The sequence below is a fragment of the Microtus pennsylvanicus genome, chromosome 2, assembly GCF_037038515.1.
Source record: "Microtus pennsylvanicus isolate mMicPen1 chromosome 2, mMicPen1.hap1, whole genome shotgun sequence".
NCBI lineage: Eukaryota > Metazoa > Chordata > Mammalia > Rodentia > Cricetidae > Microtus > Microtus pennsylvanicus.
Window position 1 is genome coordinate 128,576,437 of NC_134580.1, and position 25,818 is coordinate 128,602,254.

General features: G+C 47.6%; 1 protein-coding gene across 4 annotated transcripts in view; it reads left to right on the plus strand.

The window, feature by feature from the left end:
- Positions 1–18,041, plus strand: part of Tm9sf4 (transmembrane 9 superfamily member 4) — a 41,824-nt gene extending 23,783 nt beyond the window's left edge. For all 4 annotated transcript variants that reach the window (XM_075962547.1, XM_075962550.1, XM_075962549.1 and 1 more), the window contains exons 8-18: positions 35–146; positions 974–1,044; positions 3,802–3,934; positions 4,816–4,897; positions 4,994–5,069; positions 6,775–6,858; positions 9,201–9,376; positions 9,876–9,939; positions 11,762–11,881; positions 12,610–12,699; positions 16,168–18,041. In XM_075962547.1, coding sequence (XP_075818662.1) covers positions 35–146; positions 974–1,044; positions 3,802–3,934; positions 4,816–4,897; positions 4,994–5,069; positions 6,775–6,858; positions 9,201–9,376; positions 9,876–9,939; positions 11,762–11,881; positions 12,610–12,699; positions 16,168–16,317 — 1,158 coding nt within the window. In that variant the 3' untranslated portion in view covers positions 16,318–18,041. The remainder of the gene's footprint in view (positions 1–34; positions 147–973; positions 1,045–3,801; positions 3,935–4,815; positions 4,898–4,993; positions 5,070–6,774; positions 6,859–9,200; positions 9,377–9,875; positions 9,940–11,761; positions 11,882–12,609; positions 12,700–16,167) is intronic.
- Positions 18,042–25,818: the final 7,777 nt, after the last annotated feature.

A 25,818-nucleotide genomic window follows, 5' to 3' on the forward strand; every position in this document is an offset into this window, starting at 1 on the left:
AGGAGGCCTGACTCTGCTTCCTCCTGCCTGCCAGGAAAGTGACATCAAATGGGCCTCTCGATGGGACACTTACCTAACCATGAGTGATGTGCAGATCCACTGGTTTTCTATCATTAACTCTGTCGTGGTGGTCTTCTTCCTGTCAGGTGAGAGCTCTGGGTATTGAAGGTGGAGCTGAGGGTCTGAGGTGTTACATACTTAAGGGGAATTTCTAGGGTGTTATCAGGGTCACGTGCATCAGAAGCAGTCAGTCACCACGTCCTGTGCTGGGCTTCATGTGTGCAGATGTGAACAGGAATTGGCAGAGGCCCTGGTAAGCTGCTAGAGAGCAGATACGTTTGTCTGCACAGCCACTGATTCATTCAGTAACCCCCAGAAACATGGTTCTGCCGTGAAGCAAGCTTGGCAGAAACCTGGGTGGAGAAGATGTTGGACAGAAGTAGAATGAGGACACTTGTTTCCATCTAGGAGAGGCGAAGGTAGTAGCAGCTCCTGCCTGCTTCTCCACTGCCTCCCCAGGGGCTGGGTGCTGCCCTTCTTTACAAACTCCAGCTCTCAGCGCAGGGGCTAAGCCTAACAGCATAGAGAGCTTGGGCTCATGGCCCATTTCCATTCACCATGCTGCTGCCTAGAGAGGGAGGCAGAGTGATGGTGCTGTGCCCTGAGCTGTTGAGGGACAGAGAGGTGACGGTATCCCAGGTGAGTCTTGATGCATGGGTGGAAGTCCATCATTCAGGGCATTTCCAGCAAATAGACTTCTCCAGTAAACTCTCCTTCCTGACACAAAGCAACATTCTGTAGCCATCTCTGTCATCCCAAGGTTTCTTTCTCTTCACACCCCCTTCTCAGCTGGAGTGAAGCTCTGCTTGTGTGGGAGGGGCTTGGGTGGTCTCATGACCAGGCCCTGCTGGAAAGGGGCATGGAGCTAGACCTCTCTGTCAGCTGTGCTCACCCTCCACCCTGTCGTTTGCAGGCATACTCAGCATGATTATTATCCGGACCCTGCGGAAGGACATCGCCAACTACAACAAGGAGGATGATATTGTACGAGGTCTTGGCTGGGGCGGGATGGACTGGAAGAGGGAGGACGAACTAACAGTAGAGCTCTCCACCTGCACACATGAGAGAGAGAGAGAGAGAGAGAGAGAGAGAGAGAGAGAGAGAGAGAGAGAGAGAGAGAGAGAAGGAAGGAAATAAACCTCAAAGGCATTGAAAAGGAAAGACAAAAACATTTCCTAATCACCCAAATGGGTAGATCTGGACTAAGTCACAGAAAGAAAACTTAGTTAATTTGTCATTTTAAAGTAGAGCTTTTGATAATAATGTTAAGGGTGCTGGCCACCAGCCCTGACAGCCTGAGTTTGATCCCTAGGACACATATGGTGGAGGTAAGAGAAGTGACTTTCCACAAAGTGTCCTCTGACACTTTATTATACATACATGCTCCCACACACACACATACATACACCCATACATACATACACACATACATACATACATGCATACATACATACATACATAAATAAATGGTTTTTCATAGAAGGTTTAAAACTAGAGCCAAGCATAGCATTATATACCCATGATCCCAGCATTCAGTAGGCTGAGACAGGAGAATCTCTAATTTGAGATGACTTGGTCCATAACAAGACCCTGAATCAAAAATAGCAAGGCCCAACATGGTCATTCATGCCTATTTCTTGGGAGGCAGAGGCAGGTGGGGCTCTATGAGTTCAAGGTTAGCCTGATCTATATAGAGAGAGTTCTAGGCCAACAAGGATCCAAAAAAAGAAAAAGACGGGCTGGAGAGATGGCTCAGAGGTTAAGAGCACTGACTGCCCTTCCGGAGGTCCTGAGTTCAATTCTCAGCAACCACATGGTGGCTTACAACCATCTGTAATGAGATCTGGTGTCCTCTTCTGGCCTGCAGGCATACATGGAGGCTGATCACTGTGTACTTAATAAATAAATAATTCTAAAAAAGAAAAAAGAAAAAGACAAAAAAAATCACCATCACCACCACCAATAAGAAAATAAAAAATCCTAAACTTTTTATGTAGTGAACATTTCTTACGTATTTACAGACGAGAAACTACACATAGCCAATAATCGCACGATGCTTTGGTATTTGTTAGGATTTAATACTATTATTACAGATATGCATGAACACGTCTTATTTGGAATTTTTTTATGCTTCAGGAATAGCCCCCCAAAATTCAGATTCCAACTGTCATAAGAGTGGTTTTGGGACATATAAATAGCACAGATTTTTTTTTTAAAGACAGGGTCTCATTATATTGCCTGGGCTCTTTTAAACTGAAGATCCTTCTGTCTCAGCCTCTGAATGCTAGACCACAGGTATACATCACCACACAAGACTTCCCTCCCTCCCTCCCTCCCTCCCTCCCTTCCTCCCTTCCTTCCTTCTTTTCTTCCTTCCATCCTTCCTTCCTTCTTCGTAGTGCTAATTGTGGGGCTGGGGAAATGGCTTAGTTGGTAAAAGTGCTTGCTTTGCCACACAAACACAAGGACCTGAATTTGGATCCTCAGTACCCACATACAGCTAGGGATGGCAGCATGCATCTATAACCCTGCTGAAGGGGTCAGAGACAGATGGATGGTTCCCTGAGGTCCAGAGAGAAACCATGTCTCAAAAAATGAGGCAGAGAACAACTGAAGAAGACGCCCGAGGTTGACCTCTGACTTCACATGTACATACACAAGAACATATACACCCAAACAAAATGGTTAGTAGGATTGACAGGAGAGTTGGTGGTGGTGGCACACCCCTTAATCTCAGCTTTCAGGAGGCAGAGACTGGTCTACAGAGTGAGCTCCATACAAAATGAGACCCTGTCTCAAAAATACAAAAAGAAAAAAGATTAACATGGAGAATTGTATAAAATCATATATCACTTGAAAATAACAAGGTACATGATATGATGTTTATTATTTAAAACTATTCATATGTATACATGAATAAACAGATTAAAGAAAGAAGACTAAAGAAAACAATGGTATCTTATTACATTAATGTCTAAACATTACTTACATATATATAGGTCACTTTTTTTTTTTTGGATTTTCAAGACAGGGTTTCTCTGTAGTTTTTGGTGCCTGTCCTGGAACTAGCTCTTATAGACCAAGTTGGCCTCTAACTCACGTAGATCCGCCTGCCTCTGCTTCCCAAGGGCTGGGATTAAAGGCGTGCGCCACCACCGCCCGGCCAGGTCATTTTATTTTTTAGATCTTTCTACCATCTAGAAAAATGTGTATGGGAGTGAACACATTTGCTGGGAAATGTCTCTTGTCACATTGCTCAGGCCAACCTTGAACTCTGCATCCTCTGCTTTACCCTCTTGAGTGCTAACACTACAGGCATATACCACTGCACTTGACCTTTTCTGTGTTTTTAATTTTTTTCATATACTAAACATTTTCTGTTTCTTTAAATTCATTTGAATTCCATGACTTATAGCATTTGTTTACACAAGTAAATACATCTTTTATTTAAAATCAGAAAAGATAAGTTACTTCAGACTCACCAACAAAGACTATTAATATTTCAGTACACTGGTGTTTGCATTGTTTCCCATTTTCTTGTTTTGTGGAATTAGGGAGACTTTTTTTCCTGCTGCTTCAAGCGTCCTGTTCTTGACCTCCTTTTTCCATGTAGCGTTCCTCTAAGAAGTCTGTGGCAGAATGGTGCTGGTTTTAATGGAGCAGCCTGGGTCTAAGGGGGTGTTCCCTGCAGGAGCCTCCCTGTTCACACAAACCTACCTCACTCTCTGCCCTGTGCTGCAGGAAGACACTATGGAGGAATCGGGGTGGAAGCTTGTGCATGGTGATGTCTTCAGGCCACCGCAGTACCCCATGATCCTCAGCTCCCTGCTGGGCTCAGGCATTCAGCTCTTCTGCATGATCCTTATCGTGATCTGTGAGTGGAACCATGTGGGCTGGGAATGGGGGGTCAGAGGAACACAACCTGATCCTGAGGCATAGCCACCTTTTGTGCCTTGAGCAAAAGGCTAGGCTTATCTCCCCGGAGCAGGCCAAGCATTCTGGGCAGCAGCGCCAGCATGGCGGTAGTGATTCTCCTCTCTTCATTTCAACTCTGTTCACATAGAGCCATCCCGAGTACTTGGTCAGGGAAGCACATATCAGCACTGTGAGGCTAGCTTCCTTCTGCCCTTAGAGTAAGCAGCTAGCCCAAACTCATTATCAGGGTCAGAGCTAACTCGGGTCTCTTCCCCATCTCTCTGTCTGTCTTTCTTTCTAGGCTGGGTCTTATATGTAGCCCAGGCCAAGATAAACTCTCAACTTTTTCTGCTTGTGCCACCATACAGCAGGACTTATTTCATTAGTATAGAAAAAACCCTTGCTAATATATATTAATTACAGACAGGTGTGGAGTCAGCCTGCCTAAATTTGTATCTCACCCTTATGACTTTAAACTTTATGACTAGCTAGCCATTTAATCTTGTTAAACTTATGTTTGCTTGTCTAAAAAACGGAGAGGCTAACTTCTGTCTTTCAGAGTCAAGTTAAATTCAGCTTGTAGGTATTCAGAATAATGCTCTTGGCCTTCTTATGTGGTTCATTCCAAGGACTCTGGGGACTAGAAGCTATGGTTAGATTCAGACAGCAAGGCCTAGCAGCTTCTCCACCCCCAAGCCTAGCTACAGCCCAGTCTTTTTCTGTAGAGAGCTGTGCTCTTACAAATGCCAAGAAAGAAGGGAATCTCTTCTAGCTTCATTTGTGTAGTAGCCTGTGAGTGCCATATCCCTGATCCTGACTGTGCCCTTTGCTTCCCTCTAGTTGTGGCCATGCTTGGGATGCTGTCACCCTCCAGCCGAGGAGCTCTCATGACCACTGCCTGCTTCCTCTTCATGTTCATGGGGTAGGTGTTTCTAGAATGTTCCCAGGGGCTGGCACAAGCCTGCTTCACACCATTTACAGGACCCCTTGTTGTGGATTCTGCCTTTTCCTACAACAGGGTATTTGGTGGATTTTCTGCTGGCCGTCTCTACCGAACTCTAAAAGGCCACCGGTGGAAGAAAGGAGCCTTCTGTGTAAGTGTCCTCCTCCTCCAGCATTTGTAGGGCCTGGGATACTGTTCCACATGGTCAGGAGCATAGGCAGGCCCCAGTGGGGATTTTTTAGACCCACAGTCAGAAGTTCTAGAAGGCTCTCTCTCTCTCAAGTTTACAAAAGGATCTCCCAGAGCTGCAGCTGCACTGTCCATAAAGTTATATAAGGGGATTGAACTCGGGTGACTTTTAGCTTGCATTGTCCAGTGGCTCAAGCAAGAGAATAGCACATTCAGAGTGATCAGCAACATCGCAGGAGGACACCATGCCCAACAGACTAGAAAGAATTGCCTGCCAGAGAAAGAGGCCAGGCTTGTGTGACAGCTAGCCAACATGCCAACCAGTGGAGTGAAGAGACATCTTGGATGTAGAAAGGCCCATAGAAATGGGGTGGTGCCGGGCTGGGGTTCTCCCAGGAACTTCCTTCCTCTTTCTCTGCCTGGTATCAGACCTGGTGCCCAGACTATAAGTTTCATCCAGAAAGGAGGGTGTGGAATTCTCTGCTACACAGCAGAATGAAAGAGAATAAAAAGAAAAAGACATCTTGACATTTGAACTGGGCCTTGAAGATTTTATGCAGCACCCAAAATTCTGGAATTGCTGAGATCCTAGTCTTTACTTGGCTTTTCTTGATGGGTAATCATGAACAGCCCTCTGAGCCTCTGCTTCCCATCTCTCCAGTGGGCTGGTTGCTTCTACTTTGCAGCACATAGCCCCTGGTACTCTTATACATACCACAAGATGTTGATGACCTACTTGAAGGCCCAGGGACAAAAACCTGCAGGAGCAGTGGCTAGCTGTTGGGTGGGAGAAACTGAGCCAAAGAGGAATTAGTGCAGTTTGAGTGCTAGTTTGCTCAAGATATCCCAAGGCCCTTGTGCTTAGTGACTCACCTGGATGCCAAAATCCCAGTATGGAAGAATGAGACCCAAGTGTAAGCCTGCAGCCTTGGTTCTCTGTGCCTGGCTTCTAGCCCAAGAGACTGACGAGATTGCATTACAGGGGACCAAGACTGGGTTTTAGAGACCGGCTGTCTAGGTTCCCACCTCTGCTCCACCATTGATAAACTGTAGAGTGGTGGGATAAACAGGGTATCTTCTAAACCTGTAGTGAGATGATACGAGTGGAGCCCACAATTGTCATCCTTAAGATGCCATTCAAACTGAACCATTATTTTAGGCAGTTTGGAGTTGTGAGCTAGACATAATGTTATTCATTTATTTATGATGCAAATACTCCTTGAGTAGCTGCTGTTTGTGTGATAAGAACGCAGTGAAGGACAGAATTTGGAGCGTGTTGGGGAGACAGACATTGATTAGGCGCAAAGCTGCATGCAGGAGCTCCTTGTCTCAGTTGATAGTGTCCTGAGATGAATGTGCATCTAACATGCCAAATGCAGTGTGGTTGCTACTGAATGCCTTTAACCATCAATCCATCACCAATTCAAAAGATCCTAATAGAACCTTTCTAAGTTGAGTGCCATCTGTAATTAGAAAGTGGGATGAGGGCAAGGAAGAAGTGGTTTCAGGGCTCTACAAAATGTCTTATAGAGCAGGAGGCCTGCCTGCTTCAGCTGAAATCCAAAGGACCAGAGAGCTTGAAACCTCTAGTCTTCTGGTCTGTGAATCCCCCAAGGACAAAGTAGGAGCCCTAGATCAGCTTGCCAACCTGTCCTTCTTGCTCACAGACGGCGACACTGTATCCTGGTGTGGTATTCGGCATTTGCTTTGTGTTGAATTGCTTCATCTGGGGAAAGCACTCATCAGGAGCAGTAAGTGCCCTCCCCCACTATCCACCCCTCTCCAGCAAGAAGAGCTTGTGGTGTTCAGTCCTCCCTCAGGTCACTTCCTGTTCTTCCCTTCTTCCCTTCCCTTTTCTGAGTCCCCAAAGTTCTGTTCCCAGCTGTCAGGGCGGAGGGTTGACTGGGGTTTCCCCAGCATTGCCCATCTGTCATCTCCAGCGCCCTGACCCTGACCCTGGCCTTTTTGCAGGCTTAGAAACAGCTGGCCATAGCTCATTTCTCTAAGAGGTTTCCACATCCCAGGGGCCAGTTGGGGAATTCCCCATGTCTCAACCAAGTGAAAGCTGCTTGGTGTGCGTGGATAATGTCAGAGGGCTCACCTCAGCTCCTATGAGTACCACTCCAAGTGGAGTTCCCTTTAGCCCCAGGCTGTGTGTGCTGTTGCCAGCAGCTTCTCAAACTCTGAATGAAATTTCAGGCTCTGTGGCTGAGGGCACATAGGAGGGAGGGCCCTTTGGTCAGTTCTCAGGTCTGCGGAAGTGGGACAGGTACTTGCCAACCCAGCCTTAGTGTGCTGAGAGTTGGTGTCTGATAAGGGCCCTGGATAGGGTTCAAGTGTAGACTGTTTCTTCCCAGCAGCATAGGGAAGGAAGTGTTCATGTAGACTTTGTAGAGAGCACAGAGACAGTGGGAAATGAAACATAACCCCACCCCCAGTAGAGCCACTCAGAGGTCAACACTGCAGAGGTCTTTGATAGGTGTTCCTTCAGTCTTTTTCCTTCAGCAGAGATGTTTAAAATGAGATTATGTGATTTAAAAATTATAACAAACAAATTATGCTTATTGTAATAAATACTGCTCTAAACATTTAACATACTCTTTTTATTGATTTTTAGGTTGGCATACAAAGTAATACATTCCATTATGGCACTTCACACATATGTATCATTATACTTTGTTCTTATTCATTCCCCTCACCCACTGCCCTTCTGTCGTCCCCTCCCCCCTCTGGCTGGTCTCCTTCCTTCCCCCACTAACTCCCAACTTCTGCTTTCTTATCACATGTATTCCATTACCCTATTTCCCCCTCCTTGAAGATCTCTTCCTTCTGTCTAGTGATCCCCTTTCTAGTTTCACAAATTACACATACACATATATAAATATACACACAAAATTTTAAGTCTAGGTTCTGCATATAAGAGAAAACATTCAGTCTTTCAGAGTCTGGCTTTTTTTTTAATGTAATGTTTCTAGTTCCATCCATTTCCTGCAAATCATCATTATGTTTTTCTTTATCTTCTGTACAGTTCCGTTTCCTGGCTATTGTGACTAGTGCAGCAATAAATGTGGATGTGCAAGTAGCTCTGTGGTGTGCTGACTTAGAGTCCTTTGTGTGTATTCCCAAGTGCTAGAGCTGGATCACACTATAGTTCTATTTTTACTTCATACTGACTTCTAAAGTGGCGGCACAGTTTTACGTTCCCATCTTAATATGGGAGTATATGGGAATATAAACACTTCTTTTTGCACAAGTCTTAGAGAAAATGACTATACAGAAGATGAGGAGGAAGATAAAACTCAGTCTAACCTCCATGCCCCATCCCCAGAAGTGCTGTTAGCTTTTTATTGTGGGCCTCTCAGACACATATGCATACAGACATTGAGTTTGGGGGCTTAGGATGTAGCTCAGGAGAGTGCTTGCCTAGCATGCTTGAAACCCTGAGTTCCATCCCCAGCTCTTCATGAACTCACTGTGGTAGTGCGTGCTGTGTAATCCCAGCCCCCAGGAGGTGGAGACAGGAGGAGCAGAAATTCAAGGTCATCCTTGGCACACAGTAGATTCAAGGCCAACCTAGGATACTTGAGGCCCTGTTTAAAAAATGAATTTTATTAAAATGGAGTTCTTTTATAACTCCAGGCCTATGCTCTGCCTTTCCCCACTTGGAAGAATATTGCAGTGTTTCATTTTAACCACACTCGAGGAGTTTTGCTTTTTCCGTTTTTCCCTTTACCCAGCAGGCCTCATGGTATGTCTTCCTTTTGACCCCTTTACAGCTCCTTGGAGCTCTCAGTTCCCACTTCCTCCTTGGATGCTGAGCTTCTGGGATGCTGAGGTTCCCTCTTCACTGGAAGCTCACACAGCCCCATCTACACTTTGCCCTCCCCACAGGAAATTCTTGGCCTCGAGAGATTCAGGCCAGGAGCCCTGGGGTGGAAAAGTCTGCCGGACCTTCCCCACCACAATGGCCCTGCTGTGCATGTGGCTTCTCCTCCCCTGGAGCCCAGGGCCGCCCATTTCCACTACCACCACTTGCATGGCTTCTGTTCTAGGCGTCAGGGCCTATGGGGGCCTCACAGCACTGTGTCCACAGGTTCCATTTCCCACCATGGTGGCTTTGCTGTGTATGTGGTTCGGGATCTCCTTGCCCCTTGTCTACTTGGGCTACTACTTCGGCTTCCGCAAGCAGCCATATGACAACCCTGTGCGCACAAACCAGATTCCCCGGCAGATCCCTGAACAACGGTGGTACATGAATCGATTTGTGGGGTGAGTCTTAGCAGAGGTGAACAGTGGACTTCTGGGGTGGGCAAGACCCAGTCCTCTCCTAAGGCATATCCTTAGGAGAGCATGAGGAGCCTACCTTCCCAGAAGGGTGCTGAGGCTACCTGCACCATCAGCAAGTGCACTAGTGACTGGCCTGCAAGCGCAGCCTCACGCTACAATGAAGGAAAGGTGCTACAGACTTCATGTCTGCCTAAAAACTAGGTCAGAGAAGCAGAGGTAGAAAAGCTGGGGATATGGCTCAGTGGCAGAACACTTACTTACCTAAGTTGCATACTACCGTAGGTTCAATCCCCAGTATCCCAAAACCAAAAGGCCATGATGAGAGCCTGAACCTTGGGCAGGTCACCCACCATTCTGAGTTCCCATCTATGAACTGAAAGAACTGCCACTATGTAGGCATTCTCTGTACTGATGCTCAGAAGGGGCATGGGCTTACCTATAGCCAGGGTCTGGGCACTGTCAACATTGTTCTCTGTTGCAGCATCCTCATGGCTGGGATCCTGCCCTTCGGCGCCATGTTCATTGAGCTGTTCTTCATCTTCAGTGTGAGTACCGCCAGCTCCCCACCTCTCTACATGCAGCCTTGCCACCCTCACTGCTTCTTGCTTCTGTGAAATTGCAGGAGCCCCTTTCTTCGCCCTTAAATTCAATAATGGTCCTGACTGTCAGGACAGTTGTGAGCAATAATAGAGACATGCTGTACATGAGGGGCTGATGCCTGGAAAGGGCTTAGCACGTGGAAGCTGCTTCAAGTGATGCAGTCATTTACAACCGTTAGTGATAGCGCTGTTGCATCTGCTTCCATTCCTGGGTCCCTCACCCTCTTCACCGGCCAGTGCTACCCAAGACTTCAGGCACATAGAAGGATCCCCAGCTGTCAGCATCACTGTGAGACTGGAACAAATGGAAACAGACTTGGCATTCAGAGCATGCTGCTGCCATGTTGGTGAGCACTCCTGCTAGAAGTACCAGCATGAAAGCTGGCAGGAGGCCTGCAGAGCATGAAAGCAGCTGACTCGGTGCCCAGCCCAGGGTGCCATTTCAGTACTCTGCAGGTCTCTGCTATTCCAGAAGAGTAGTCCTTCCTTCCTTGCTAAGAGCCTTGCCTACCTAGGATGGTCACAGAGGAGGAGCTTGCTGCCCTGTCCCCAGAATACGTGCCATGGGCTCTCCTGGTATTTTGGGACCCTTAACCAATCGCTTGTGCTCTGACTTCCTCGTCTATAAAAGGCCAAGCTAGAGCTGTAGAGATGGCTCAGCAGTAATTCCTCACTGGCCACTTTTCCAGAGAACCTGATTCCCAGCGTCCACATAGTGTACGCAATCATCTATAATTCCAGTATCAGGGGATACGACATCCTCTTCTGGCCTCTGGGCACCAGGCATGCGCATGGTGTACAGACATTCATTCATACAAAATAATTTTTAGACTTTTTTTTTTTAAAGAAAGGCGAGGACCAGGTAAGTGTGGTGGTACAGCCTTTAGTCCCAGCATTTGGAGCGCAGAGGCAGACTGCTCTCTAGCCAGCCTGGTCTATACAGAGAAACCCTGTCTTGAAAAAAAATAGAAGAGAAGCCAAGGTTAGGAATAGTTGGTCAACACAGAACAAATTCAATGCTATTTTTGTAGATTCTTTGTCTCATTTTACTTTTTTCGGGCTTTTCCCCCCCTTAATTGGTTTGTTTATTTGGATTTTCGTTGCAGGGGTGGAGGGTATATTTGGGGGAGGTTGGTTATTGTTGTCGATGTTTTTGTCTTTTTGTTGTTTTGGGGGAATTTTGTTTTGTGTTTGTTTGTTTGGTTGGTTGGTTGGTTTGGTTTGGTTTTTTTGAGGAAGGGTTTCTCTGTATAGCCCTGGCTGTCTTAGAACTTGCTTTACAACGCTATGACCTCAAACTCATAGAGATCTACCTGCCTCTACCTCCCAAATGCTGGGATAAAGGCATGCACCACCACTGCCCAGCTGTTTTTATTTATTCTTAAAGAGAGACAAAAAGAACATATAATTGGGTGGGGAGTATCCGAGAGGAATTGAGAGAGAAGGAAAACATCAAAATATATTGTATGAAAAAGTTTTTTCAAAAAAAAGTATTTTTTTAAATGCCAAGGTCACGCAAATCTGTGTGTAGTAATAAAGCTGGTGGGTACAGCATGCACCTGGCATGAGGAGCACTCCTCAGTGGTAGCGGCTGCTGTATAATTTTGATTGGAGTAGGAATTACCTTACATGCTGGCAGGTTTAGTCTGGAGTCCACGCAAACATTAGTCACCTGTGCCACAAGCCCTCCCTGAGGAGCCCTGGTTGAGCTGTTGTGAGGAGTGGCTGCTGAGCAGCAGGTCACCGAGACCATCTCTGGTGCCCACAGGCAATCTGGGAGAACCAGTTCTATTACCTCTTCGGGTTCCTGTTCCTCGTTTTCATCATCCTGGTAGTGTCCTGTTCACAAATCAGCATCGTCATGGTGTACTTCCAGCTGTGTGCAGAGGTGAGGGGAGTAGACCAGTAGGCGGGGGTGGGGTGGATATCCCATGTGAGTACCTCGGGCTGTCTTGATTCCCCTGCCCAAGCTGTTTTCCTCTACACTGGAATTGATGGTGCCCACCTCTCTGCATGGCTGTGATTTGTCAACACCCATCCACTCCAGGGGCCAACTCTCCAGTTAGCAGGTGCAGACTGTTGGCCTGTCTCCCCTGTGGGCAGAAGGGTAGGCCAGCCCGGAGCCCCTACCAGCCTGAGCTGAAAGCCAGCTCTTCCACTGGGAGACTGGGAGCGGCTCACCACCACTGACTAAATGACCCTAGGCCATGAGAAGCATTTGCTCAAGCAAAGTTATTTGTTATTGTTTTTTTCTATTGATCTTTAAAAAGCTTATGATTTATAAGCAGTAAAATTTACCCATTTTAGTGGGCAATTCTGTAGTTTTTAGAAATGAATTCAGATATGGGACTTCATCCTTTTTTTTTGGTTCTTAAGACAAGGTTTCTCCGTGTAACCCTGGCTGTCCTGAAACTCAGTCTGTGGATCAGGCCAGCCTTGAACTCAGAGATCAGCCTGCCTCTGCCTCCCAAGTGCTGGGATTAAAGGCCACCACTGCCCAGTCAAATGTGACTCTTCTTACCCAGAGTCTTGAGTCCCTCTGTTGATCATGAGATCTGTGGAAAGATGGCCTGGAGCCTACGGTGACCATTGCTCTCTTCGCTTTCTTTGCTGTAGGATTACCGCTGGTGGTGGAGGAATTTCCTGGTCTCCGGGGGGTCTGCATTCTACGTCCTGGTCTATGCCATCTTTTATTTTGTTAACAAGGTACCACCCTCCTTGAGATCCCCCTTAACCCACTCTGGGGCAGGATGGTGGGGGAGGAGGAGACTGTTGAAAGGAAGCCAAGTGTCTGGATTGTGCTTTCATACCCAAAGTGGGAATGACCAGAGCCATTTAGAGCCGTGTTCTGTGTTTGGGAAACAAGCCTTCAGTCTGAATAACAGTGATAGTGCTGTGTGCGGAAACTTGTGAGATACTTGGAACAGAAAGGCAATACGTCCTGTAACCTCAGCTCTGGGTGGCTGAGTCTGTAGGGGTTGAAGTTCATACAGGCTACATACAGCCTGAGGTATGTATGTAGCAAGATCATTTCTGCCATGACCCATGTGACTTGAGTCCTGGAACCCTGGGTAGAAGTGGTGAGGTAATGAAGAAAGGACAGAGACAAGTACAGGAAAGCTGGGAACAGGTGGGGTCTACTATCACGGTCAACCCGGGATCTCTGTGTTTGTTATGGCTATACCACAGGGGAAGGATTGGCTGGTCTGGGTAGGAGGTCTGTGTAGGCCAGCAGTCTTAAGGTTGGAGGAGGAAGCTGCAGTTGCCAGCCTTAAACACTCAGACTCCTGAGGAAAACTTGGCCATTCCTCTTGAGCCCAGCGTTGGAATCTTTGAGATGGTTGTACCCATCTCAAAATGCACATTCATTCAGGACTTCACTAACTTGCGGCCTCCATCACTCCCTATACATCTCAAGGGCAGAGAGTTAGCTGCAGTAATTCTCCTGGGAAGTAAGGCTGGTGATGCAGTATTTACCTCAAGACAGGGGGAAAGGACAGTGACAGGATAGTAAGAATAGCTGAAAGAAATGCGTAGAGATAAAATGTCAGGGGTGCTTCTGTGCAAGCGTGAGGACCTGAGTTTGATACCCCAGAGCCCACATAAACAACCGAGAACAGCAACATGCACTCTGTAGACACGGTGCTGAGGAGGCGGAGACAGGTTCCCTGGAGCTCATGGGCAGCCAACCTAGTCAAGTGAGGTCCAGGTTTTGAGAGGCCCTATGTCAGAAATAAAGTGGAAAGTGAGTGAGAGGCACACCCAGTGTTGACCTCTGGCCTCACACCCAGAGTGTACACAGAAAGATCAAGGTAGACTATTTACACACCCTATGAAAGCCACATCTAGGACCTCAGCCATCGTGTCTCTGGGGCCCCCTTTTCTTCACTCAATTACTCCTTGCTTATGCCTAGTGAGGAGAAAATGAGCCAGGACCAGGCTTGCTACATGAGCTCACACAGGTTAAGCGTGGGCTGATAATCAACAAGAGTCTGGCTTAGCAACTAGGGCGCAAACCAGATGGGCCAGTTAGAGAAGTTTAGGGAGGCTTGGTGGGTACCTCACCTCCAACACTGAAGGATTTTGCATGCTTTACTTAAGGTCTCTAAAGCCCAAGGGCCTGCAACCAGGTCTTATTTTCAAAGTAAGAGCTGCGGGTCTAGTAGGTGAACTCGGAATGCCTACGTTTCCCCAAAATCCCAGATTCTGGAGAGAGGACTTCCCAGATAATCTAATGCAGTGCTCCCCCCGTGCTGCTTCTACAGTCCTGGCAGATGGCCACACCTGCCTCAGGGGCAGCAGGGGTTCACAGGCCAGTAGTCTCCTCTTGAAAGAAGATTTGATTGGAACACAGCCTTGTACATTCATCTCCATGTCTCTGGCTGCTTTCCCACTGCAGTGGTAGTTGAGTAAACCACATAATATAAAACTGAGGATGGAATACAGATACCGTCGGCCCTGCAGACAAGGTTTGCTGATCCTGCTGAAGCTCATCCAGGATCAGTCCATTCTCTAACTGGACAGCTCCTGTCATTACAACAGTCTCAGGCTCACACCTCAGCCTGCCCTGTGCACCTTGTATCTTAGCCTTATTCCTAGACTCCTCCCATCTCCGTAGCCTGTTTAAGTCAGAACCTTTGTGACTGTCAAGTAACCAAAACCTAACTGAAACTGACATAAGCAGAAAGAACCCTTTGCCTGATGTAGTGCACAATTTAGGAAGTTGGAGTCTTAACTTCAGACCCTGTCAGGTCTGAACTTGGGACCCGGTCAGCCCTTTTTTTTGCCCATTCCCTTCCTGGTTTGACCACTGTCCTGTTCCTTTCCTCTCCTACCCCCTTTACTCCACCTGCAGACACACACACACATACCCCACACACACACACACATACCCACACGCACACTTGCACACACACATACCCACACGCACACACACATACCCACACGCACACTCGCGCACACACATACCCACACGCACACTCGCACACACACATACCCACACACACACACATACCCACACTCGCACACACATACCCACACGCACACTCGCACACACACATACCCACACGCACACTCGCACACACACATACCCACATGCACACTCGCACACACACATACCCACACGCACACTCGCACACACTTGTATACATGAGAGATGGCAGGGACCTGGAGCCTATAAATGTAGTCTTCACCCTTTAGACTTAGAAGTTCTCAGACAGGGACCTATATTTTATTTCTTTGATTTTATTTTTCTTTATTGTTTTCTTCTGGGCTTGTCACATTTCGTGGTGTGTATCTGCCCATTAGCCCTAGAACAGACCCCCCCCTTCGGGGCCTGGTGCACTGGGCACATACCAAGGTGTCAGGTGGGCCGTATTCTCGTCCACCAGCAGACATCACACCACCAGTCCCTTCCACCTCTACCTCAGTCACAAGAGGCCAGTGTACTCCAAGAGAAAAAGCATTGTGAGCTGTTAGAGATTTGCCAAGTATTCTCAAGGTCACAGAGGCAGCCTGATGACAGCTCCGTAGTCCTTAACCTGGGAGCAGTGGGAACCTCCACACATTTCCCACCTCTTGACGCTGATGTTGCTCTAGCTGTCCAGGAATATTGTGGTGCTGCTTTGGGACAGTGGACCAGGAAATGAGGCAGCTGTGTCCATTCCAGCCTATAGAGTTCTTCCCCTGACCCCTAAGGTCATGAGGTCCAAGCCAGTACTCTGCCCTGGTATAGTTGGAAGTTAGTCTGCACTGTGAGCCCTTTTACCTTGCCAGGTGTCAATTTTACAAGATGGGGCGGGGGTGCAGGCGCATATCCTACTTACTAATCTACTGCTGTAGTGAAGCACTATGACCAAAAGCAACTTGGGGAGAAAGGGATTTATTTGACTTACACTTCAGCATCATAGTCCTGTCAATAAAGGAAGTCAGGACAGGAACTCAAACAGGGCAGGAACCAGGAGGCAGGAGCTGATGCAGAGGCCTTAGAGAGGTACCCTACAGCTAGGTCTTATGGAGGCATTTTCTCAACTGAGCTTCCCTCCTTTCAGATGACTATAGCTTGTGTCAAGTTGACATAAAACTAGCCAACACAGGGTGGGTGTTACAGTTTGTCATAGCTCATAGCTGCCTGGTATTAAACATCAATCCCTCTTTTCTCTGCCATCACCCCAGCTGGACATCGTCGAGTTCATCCCTTCTCTCCTCTACTTTGGCTACACCGCCCTCATGGTCCTGTCCTTCTGGCTGCTCACAGGGACCATCGGCTTCTATGCAGCCTACATGTTTGTGCGCAAGATCTATGCTGCTGTGAAGATAGACTGAGTGGGTGGACCAACGCTAGGCCCACTCCATCCTCGGACAGGAAGCCACCCTGCGTAGGGAACTGCAGGCACACAAATAAAATAGCTCCTGCTCATTTGGAATGTAACTCTTGGCACAGTGTTCCTAGATCCCCAGGCTGCATGGGGGCAGGAGGGCCTGTAACCCATGCATTCCCGTCATATTATTCCAGTCTGTAGGATACATTTTCCTGTGGGTTTTCTTCACCCAAGAGTCGCCTTCAGCAGGAGTTTTCTGACCTGTTAATTCAGGTTTTATTTTTTTTGTTTGTTTTTTGTTTTGTTTTGGGTTTGGGTTTTTGGGTTGGTTTTGTTTTGTTTTGTTTTTGTTTTAAACAGGTCCAGGATGGATAAATGTGGGGTTTTGGTCACTGTCCCCATCAGCTCCTCAGAGCTGTTGGCCACCCCACCACTAACTGGAAGAAGGAACGCCAGGGCTGTGGTGAGGGCTCCAAGCCTCTTCGTTGCCCATCCTTACCACTGAAGCCACAACACAGCACAGTTCCAGCCTGGACAGTAGCCTCAGTGCCAACGAACCCCTGCTGGCCCCCCTTTCATTTTCTTCCCCAGCCTGCCCTCTGCCGCCCAAACAGGGCTTCCAACCAGGCCTTTGGTTATCATATGACTGGGAACAAGCCCCGGCCATGATTACTACAAGGACATGTCCTGGTTCCCTAGGACAGCAGGATTCTCATCATCAAAGCAGCCAGAGTTTGCTGGCCACCAAGGAAGAGATGAGATCTACAGTGAACTGTTTTCGTGCCAAGAAGCCCTGGGTCAGGGCTAAGGATTTCCAGAGCCAAGCACCCATATGTGTGTCTGGGAAGAAGTGGCTAAAGCCACTAGCGTGCTCACCCCTCAAGATTGCTCCCAGTCCTTTCCTCAGGGGGCACCACCTGAAGGCTGATGGTGGACCTCCTCTTCCCTCGCTTTGAGGTCGAGTTCTCACATCTCTTCCTTGAGGTGGCCAGGGAGAGGCGCTCTTTCCTCATGGTTCCTGACCTCAGCATTTATACTTAGTTCTTTCAGCCAGACCCATCCCCTCTTCCTCCCATGCAAGTTCTTTTGGGGACACCCAGAAAACTTCTCTGAGAAGGAAGATGGAAGGTAAGTTGGATTGCTCCTTTTCCAGTTCCTAGGAATAGGCAAGAAGTCAGTCTCCCCAAGTTGGAAGGAGGCTTATGTACCTGGCCTAGCTCCTCCACCCCAGCCCCTGTGATCCCTGTACAAGCCACAGAGATTGCTCTTAAGTAGCAAGAGACCAAACCCACCCTGGGTGCAGGGGTCAATAACAGCCACTCACCCTTGTTCAAGTCCTTTGGGACCGTACTGGGAGACAAAGCTCAGGATGCTGCTTATGCTAGGAACACACCCTGCCCCTCACTGCCCCAGCCTCCTGGGGACCTGCCACCATTATCTGTCAAATCAGTGAACCTCTCAGTCTTGCCTCACAGTGATTCCACAGCACCAAGTGGCTTCCACCTAGAGTCAGGCTGGAGAAAAAGGAGCCCAAAGAGTAGAAAGTGATGGGGAGTTATTTGTTCAAATCTTACATTTTCCCTCTAAGGTTCTCATTTGGGGGTGGGGGTTCAAACATTGTCAATTTTTCTGACTTTTTAAATCATTGTCATTATTTTTAATTAAAAAAATTATGCCTGTATGCCTTTTTCTGGTCCAATTGTAAATAAAAATGCCATTGTCCTGTTACGTCTCAACTTATTCAAGAGTTCGCCTAATCGGTTGAGTAGCTGTTTTTGAAGCTCAGTCTCCCATCCATGTTCTCTAGCATTCGGCTGTTTGTGCCTGCTGCAAGCCAGCCTCTTCTGTTCACCCCTCCATGTGGAATTGCAGGCCTTTGCCCCTCTGGATTAGCAGGAAGTGGCGAATAACCATGGACTCAGATAACGTTGAAAGCTGGTTTGAAATTTCCAAGTTGCTTCACTCTGTGTCAGATAGGATGCTTTCAAAGCAATAGATATTTAGGCACAAGCATCCCAGAACCTGGAAGGCAGAGTTGGGTTTATTCTGATTTACAGTTAGAGGGAATATATCCCATTAAGTCCAAGTCATGGCCGCAGGAACCTAAGGTCAGGGGACAGCCGTGAACGTGAGTGCTGTACTCCCTTTTCTCGTTTAGTTCAGTGTAGGACCAAAGCCCATGAAATGGCGCCACACACATTAAAGTGGGTCTTCCTGCCTCCACTTCCTTCATGTGTATCTGGAGGCTTGTCTCTGTTCGACAATGAAAACCTTCACAGGATTCATCCTTCAATGGGAAGGCTTTTCAAATCTTCCCTTATTGTTAGATTTACACCATTAGGGTGCACGCTGATGTTGAACGGAACTGTTGAACGCCATCTTGGAGGTGCCAGGCACTGCGCAGGATGATAGTCAGCTGGGACAGCTCACTCATTGACTGCCAAGTCGGCTTCCTGGTAGGCCACACTAATGCCATGGACCATGGCCAACAGAGACACTGGAGAGCCCAACATGCCTCCTGTCCCTGAGGTCACTATGACTCCTGCCACTGTGGCTTTTTAAGATATGTGTATGTATTGTGTGTGTGAGAGAGAACACCATGACACACGTGGAAATCAAGCCAACTTTGACGAGTCGGTTCTAACCGTCTGCCCTGCTGAGGCCGGATCTCACCTCTGTGCCTCTGCTGCATACTGCAGCCGTGCTGGTCCTCAGGCTCCCAGTGGTTCTCCTGTCTCACCCTCCTAGCTGACCTTAGCAGTGCCAGGATTACAGATGCGTGCCACTGCATCTGGCTTTGGTTTTGTTTGTTTTTTAACATGGATTTTGGGAGTTGGACTTGGGTCATCAGACTTACTTGCACATTAGGACCTTTGCCCTCTGACCTCTCTCTCCCTGGCCCCAGCCTGAGCTTTGTGCGTGCCAGGCAAGTGTTGTAAAGCTGAGCTAAACTAGATCCTTCCTTTTCAAGTAATTCTTGAGCCCAGCCTTTTGCATCTCCATATGAACTGTCCTCTTGACTTCCACAAAAAAAACAAAAAACAAAAAAAACTTGTCTTTCAGTGCAGATTGTCTTAAATTCGGATCATTTGGGAAAGAATCTTAGCAATATTGTGTTTCCCTTCCCATGGACATTCATTTGGGGTGTCTTTTTGTTGCTTTTCTTATGTTTAAGTGTTATTATGGGAGCGTTTTGCCTGCATGTCACCATATCCACCTGCAGAGGCTAGAAGAGAGCATTGCGTGTTCTTGAACTGAAGTTACAGGTCATCGTGAGCCACTGTGTGGGTGCTGGAAGTCGAACCTGAGTCCTCTGAAAGAGCAGTCAGTACTTTTCACTAAGCCATCTCTCCAGCGCCCACTTGTTGCTGATTTATACTTTCTGTTGCAGTTCAAAGCTGTGTATGGCCACACACAGTCTCTCCTTAAAAGGTCACGTACACTGGAAAAGAATGTGTCTCCTGTGTTTTGGGATGGAGTCAGGTCAGCTTGGCAATGATACTGTTCAGATCAGCTGTTCTGGAATCCCTGACTGCAACTGTAGACTTGATAATTGGATTAGCTGTCAAACGTGGAGGTTGTGTTTTGGAGTTTTTTGTTGTTTTGTTTTTGCTTCAAGGTCTTATGTAGCCTAGGCTTGCCCTCGGGCCCTCAAAGTTGTTACTTAGCTGGGGATAACCTTGAACTCAGGATCTTCCTGAGTCACCAAGTCTGGCTTCTGTGTGTGTGTGTGTGTGTGTGTATTAGTTACCAGCAAACAACTCCTTAAAGCAACTACTCCACCACTAAGCTATACTTCTAGTGCTTGACATGTGTGTATGTATATTTATGTCTGTATATGTATTTGTGTATATATATTATATATAATGTTTTGCTTTGTTGAGATAGAATCTCACACAGATCAGACTGGCCTTGAACTTGCTGTGTACCCTAGGTGAACCTGGAACTTTCTGTCCTCTTGCTTCTCCCTCCTGAGTCTTGAAATTACTAGCATACTCCAGTGGCCCAGCTAAGATGCCATACATTGAACATTTTTATCTGATGGGGTCTTAGATATAATCCTGTAAATCTTCTGAGATTTGCTCTGGGACAGTTTAAGTATTTGGAAACTGTTTTTCTCTGGGCTCACAAGATGTTTTATTTGCAAATCCGCACGAGCTCTTTCTACTGGTGATAGTTGGCTATACAGGGGTACCTTCCTGGTACGCTGGGTACCCTATGATGCCTGGTGGGATAGACACTGTCTCCTGGGGGACAGCACACATGCCTAGCCCTTCCTGAGTGTTTCTTACCTGGTTTCAGGCATCTCCTCACAAATGTGGTCTCAATTGTATTCTGAGTGCTCAGAGACCCCCTGAAGCTGTCCAGGGGCCTCTCTCGGCAGTGTCGGTACTTTCTGAAAATGTTTGACAGAGTCAGAGAGCCGCCACCATGATTTCTTCGCTGTCAGCTTGGTCTCTTCAACTCATGACATTCATTCACTCCAGGAAGACTGGGTTAGCTTCAAGCTCACAGAGATCTGCCATCTGTCTCCTGAGTGCTGGGATTAAAGGCCTACACCATCATGACCAGCCTAAAAGATACATCCTTTAAGACTTGTCTAATGTCTGTGTGTACATACACTATGACACACGTGGAGATCTAAGAAAAACTGTGAGAGAGTCTTTAGTTCTCTCTACCTGGATGTAGGTTCTGTGGCTCGAATTCGGGCCATTAGGCTTGGTGGCGAGTGTCCCTGCCCACTGAGCCACTTTGCCAGCTCCTGTTTTGTTCTTTTCTGGTTGTGTCAGCTAGGCAGATAGCCTGCTCTGGCCTTGGCCAAAGACAAGTCTCTGCAGTTCCCTTTTCATCTAAGCCCACAGGGACTCTGAGGGGCTGCGTGATGCGCTGAGAGTCCTCTGCATGGCAAACAGTTATTTCTTCCTGGCTGCTCTGGCAGAGGGGCCAGGTTCTCTTTCCAGCACTCACTGGTGGCTCATCTGCAACTTCAATTCTAATCCCTGTGGGCACCAAGAATGCATATGGTACGCATACATGAATGCAAGCAAGACACTCACGCACATCAAATCTTTGAATAAATAAATAAAAGACACTACTTGCCTGTTTAGTTTGGTAGACTAGTGACTTGATTTAAGGAATGTTCTAGAAGTCAGAACCCTGTAGCTCTGAGGGCCACCACAGTACAAGTGCTTCCTTCAAGAACTAGGTAGTAGCTACTTGCAGACAGCCACCTCCCCGATGCTTACTTTGAGCAACTCCCAGTGCTGTCTTTCCCTCTGCCAGTCACAAACTCCAGAGCAGGACCCAGTTCCAGCCAGTGAACTACGGGAAAGCACAGAGGCCCCTGGAAAGGGTGCTCTCGCTCTCTCGCGCTCTCTCTCCCTCCCTCCCTTCCTCCTTCCATCCCTCCCTCCCTTCCTCAGGAGTGGAATCAGGAGCTACTGCCTGGGCCCCAATCAGAGAGCGAAACCAGCATGAAGGATGGCAGACAGGACAAGGTCCCGGTCCTTGAAGACATAAGTGAGCTGATAAACTAAACAATCCCAAGCCTGTCTTACCTAAGCAGACTCATGTAAGGAAGAAGCCTACTGTGTGTCAGACCTGTTAGATACCTCCAACAGCACTGTCACTGAGTCAGTCTCTTGGAAAGCTGGAAGTGCATGTGGAGAAGGGACCCTCTAAATCAGTGGTAATCAACCTTCCTGAGCTGTGACCCTGTAATACAGTTCCTCATCTTGTGGTAACCCCCAACCATAAAATCATTTTTGTCGCTACTTCATAACTATAATTTTGTTACTGTTATGAATCATAATGTAAATATCTGTGTTTTCTAATAGTCTTAGGCAACTCCTGTAAAAAGGTCATTCGATCCCTAAAGGGTCATGACCCACAGATTGAGAAACACTGCCCTCAAGGGACACTGTCTTCCCACTAAGGAATTCCCAGTTTCTCATTTGGAACAGAAAATTGGCTGAGGGCTGTGAAGACACCCGAGGACACACAGGGAATGATAGAGGGCAGGAAGGACCTCCTAACTGGTGCCCACTGGACCACAGCTCACCTGCAACCCACATCTTACACCACTACCCAAGGTTCTCACACCCCCTGCACCATCACCCCACACTTGAGTCAGCTCTGTTGGGGCCACTGGTGGGGAGTCCACATTCAGACTCCAATCAATGGTTGTGCTAGTGAGCAAGGGGCAAGCTGACATGGTACTTCCTCGAATTTTTGTACTGAAATAGTATCTTTGAAGGAAAATATCAAAGTCCCTTGGACTATAATCAAGGCGGTTGCTGATTATGAGCAATTGCCATAGTTTAGGGGCAGGTTTTTCTCAGATTGAAAGTAATTTGTCTAAAGTTTTATTTCTAGGTCAAAAGAACAGGGTAGACACCCAAGATGAGGTAAGGAAAACTGGGCTCCTTCCTTGTGCTTTGGAACCTATAAACTCACAGCTATCTCTGCAGTATGGGTTGGGAATGGGCCCATGGGTATTTATTGCTCCAGTTCCCAGGCTGCCTGGAGAGTTCCTATCCCTGAAGAGATTGAACCCTGAAGTGTCTTCAGTGAGTCCATGTCTTGTCCATGGCCCTCTGGCTCAAGTGATCTATTTTCCCTTTGCCCACCTGGAAGCCCCTCCATGTATAACCACTGAGTTCACAACTGTGCCAAGCCTGATTTATTCCAGGTGAAGAGAGACAGCAGCGAAGAAGTCCCCGAGAGTCCCCGGGAAGTAGTTGTTTAACAATGTACTATAATAGTTGTGTGGTGGTGGTGCACTCCTTTAATCCCAGCACCCAGGAAAAGAGGTAGGCTGATCTTTGTGAGTTTGAGGCCAGCCTGGTCTACAAAGTGAGTTCCAGAATAGCCAGGGCTACACAGAGAGACCCTGTCTCAACTTTTTAAAAAAGCAAACAAAGAAAGAGAGAGAGAATGCAGAAGAGCCTTAGGTGGTGTGAACCTCCAAATAAGACCCCAGCCAGTGGAAGTGGGTACTACATGGGTACAGAATGGTTTCACTGAAGAGGGGAAATTCTTTTTCAGATGTGCACACTGATGCTGGGACAGACACTGTGACAAGAGACTGCTCATTTGTTTCCCAGCCACCCAGACCGAAATAATCACACAGAAACTAAATTAAAACACTGCTTGGCCTATTAGCTCAGGCTTCTTGTTAGCTAGCTCTTACATCTTAAATTAACCCATTCCTATTATTTGGTATTTCACCACGAGGCTCGTAGTTTACAGGCTCCAGGGCATCTGTCTCCATCAGCAGCTACATGATATCTCCTTGACTCCATCTACTTCCTCTCTATATCTGTTTGGATTTCCCACCTGGCTTTATTCTGCCCTGCCATAGGCCCGAAACAGCTTCTTTAGTAACCACCGGTAATAAAACATATTCACAACATACAGAGGGGAATCCCACATCAGGAAACCTTAGTGCAGCAATAAACTAGCCATGCAAATATCTAGAGAAGAATGGCAAAACTCAGGTTTGGAGACTTGTGGCTGGAAGGCTGTCTGAAGGCGGGGAGAGCCAAGGTCAGGTCTTCAGGGTCTTGTGGACTGTGTAGAGCCAGCTTGCTTTTGTCATGTAAGATCCAAGCCCCAAGAGAGTTTGGAACAGAAAGACATGGGCTGACTCAGGTAAAGAGAGCCACTGTAGGTACTGCAGCCATGTAGACTCCCAAGACACAGTAGCTATTCTGTAAGAGCTGAGGGCAGGGACCCAAACAGAGAGGATGTTAAGATGTGTGGGTAAACAGCCAGACAGTGGTGTTGCACACCCTTAATCCCAACACTCAGGAGGTGGATCTCTGTGAGTTCCAGGACAGCCAGGACTACACAGTGAAACCCTGTCTAAAAAAAAAAGTGTAAATAAACAAACATGCTAGAAGCAAGAGCTCCTTGTGTGGGTAAGGCTCACACTCCACAAGGGCAGGGCACAGGGCTGAGCAGTGTGAGGGAAGCCTAGTAGACTGTGTAATAGGTAAAGCACCTGTTTCACTTTAGTGCCACCATCCGGGAACTGGAGAGGGCACAAGGCAACTCGGCCCCAAATTAGGCAGGAGCCAGAGTGGACCTGACAATCAACAGGCTCAAATCAAGCAAATCCCATGGCATGCCAGTCCCTACAATGCCACCACCACTCAAGCTGGTGGTGCGCCTCTTTAATCTCAGGAGGCAGAGGCAGCAGAGCTCTGTGAGTTCAAGGCCACCCTGGTCTACAGAGTGAGCTCCACGACAGACAGGCCTACACAGAAGATTACTGTGGGAATGTTGGAGGCTTCCAAGAAGAGCTACAAACTGGAGAGGCAGATAAGGCCAACCGAAGATACTGGGGATCTGGAGCAGCACGGTCCTCTCTAGCTCCCTGTGAGCCACGCCTCCTCCAAGCCACACCTGACACTCCTCGCTGCTATCCACAGAATAAAGCTTTGCCTGGCATCTCACCTGGCTCTACACATCTCCAGCAGGCAGTTGGGTTCAACAGACTGCGATTACATACATTAGTGTCTGTTCACTTATGCTATCGGCCCTGCCAAAATGTCCCTTCCCTTCTCCAGACTTACATTTTGTTCGTATTTATTTGCCTTGCTGGGATGGAACCAGTGCCTCACAGAAGCTAGGTTACCAAGGGCTCACACTGATCTGCATCCCCAGCCAGAGCTCTGCTTCTTAAACTTTTGCCTACTCCTCTAAGGCCACCTCTAGGGCAGGCATGGTGGTACACGCCTTTAATCCCAGTACCTGGGAGACAGAGGCCAGTCTGGTCTATATTCTCCAGAATCCCTATACTAAAGAATTCTCCCACCACCCATCACCTTCAGCTTGGGTAAACTGCTGGCCATGTTGGACTGAATTAAGCTCTCTCCTTGGCCTGGTGATTTCTAGGGGTGACTTTTTCATTTGCATATATGTTCTAGTGGGATGGCAAACTGTGTGGTCACCCCTCATCATCCCGCCCCTCTCCCCTCTCCACCCAACTGCAGCCCTTTGGGCAGGAGCCATGCCTTGTTCCTTATCTTGTCAGAACTTCACACCGCACTCCAGCACACTCAGATAGGTCACTCATTCGTGCCGATAACGGGGGATGTGGGACAGAGAACCACGTGAGCAAAACAGCCGACCGATGGGTTCCTGCTCTCCTGATTCATGGGAGCGAGCGAAGAAAGGAGGCATGAAAACATCACTGCAGAGTTACATATAATAAAAAGAATATCCCCAAGGTGGGTGTAGGAAAGGTTTTCAAAGAGAGGGTATTTGAGACTTGAATAAATTGAAGGAACCAGGCCCATATCTGAAGAAAAATTCCAGAAAGAGGGAAAAGCTAGTGCAAAATCCTGAAGCTGGACACTTCTGAAGCTTCTCAGGAGTAACAAGGTGTGTGTGTGTGTGTGTGTGTGCGTGTGTTGGGGGAAGCAGGAGAAACCAATGAACTTAGGGAGGTGGTGGAGAGGCCACAAGGGTGGGCAAAGGCAGGGCTTGGGCAGCTGTG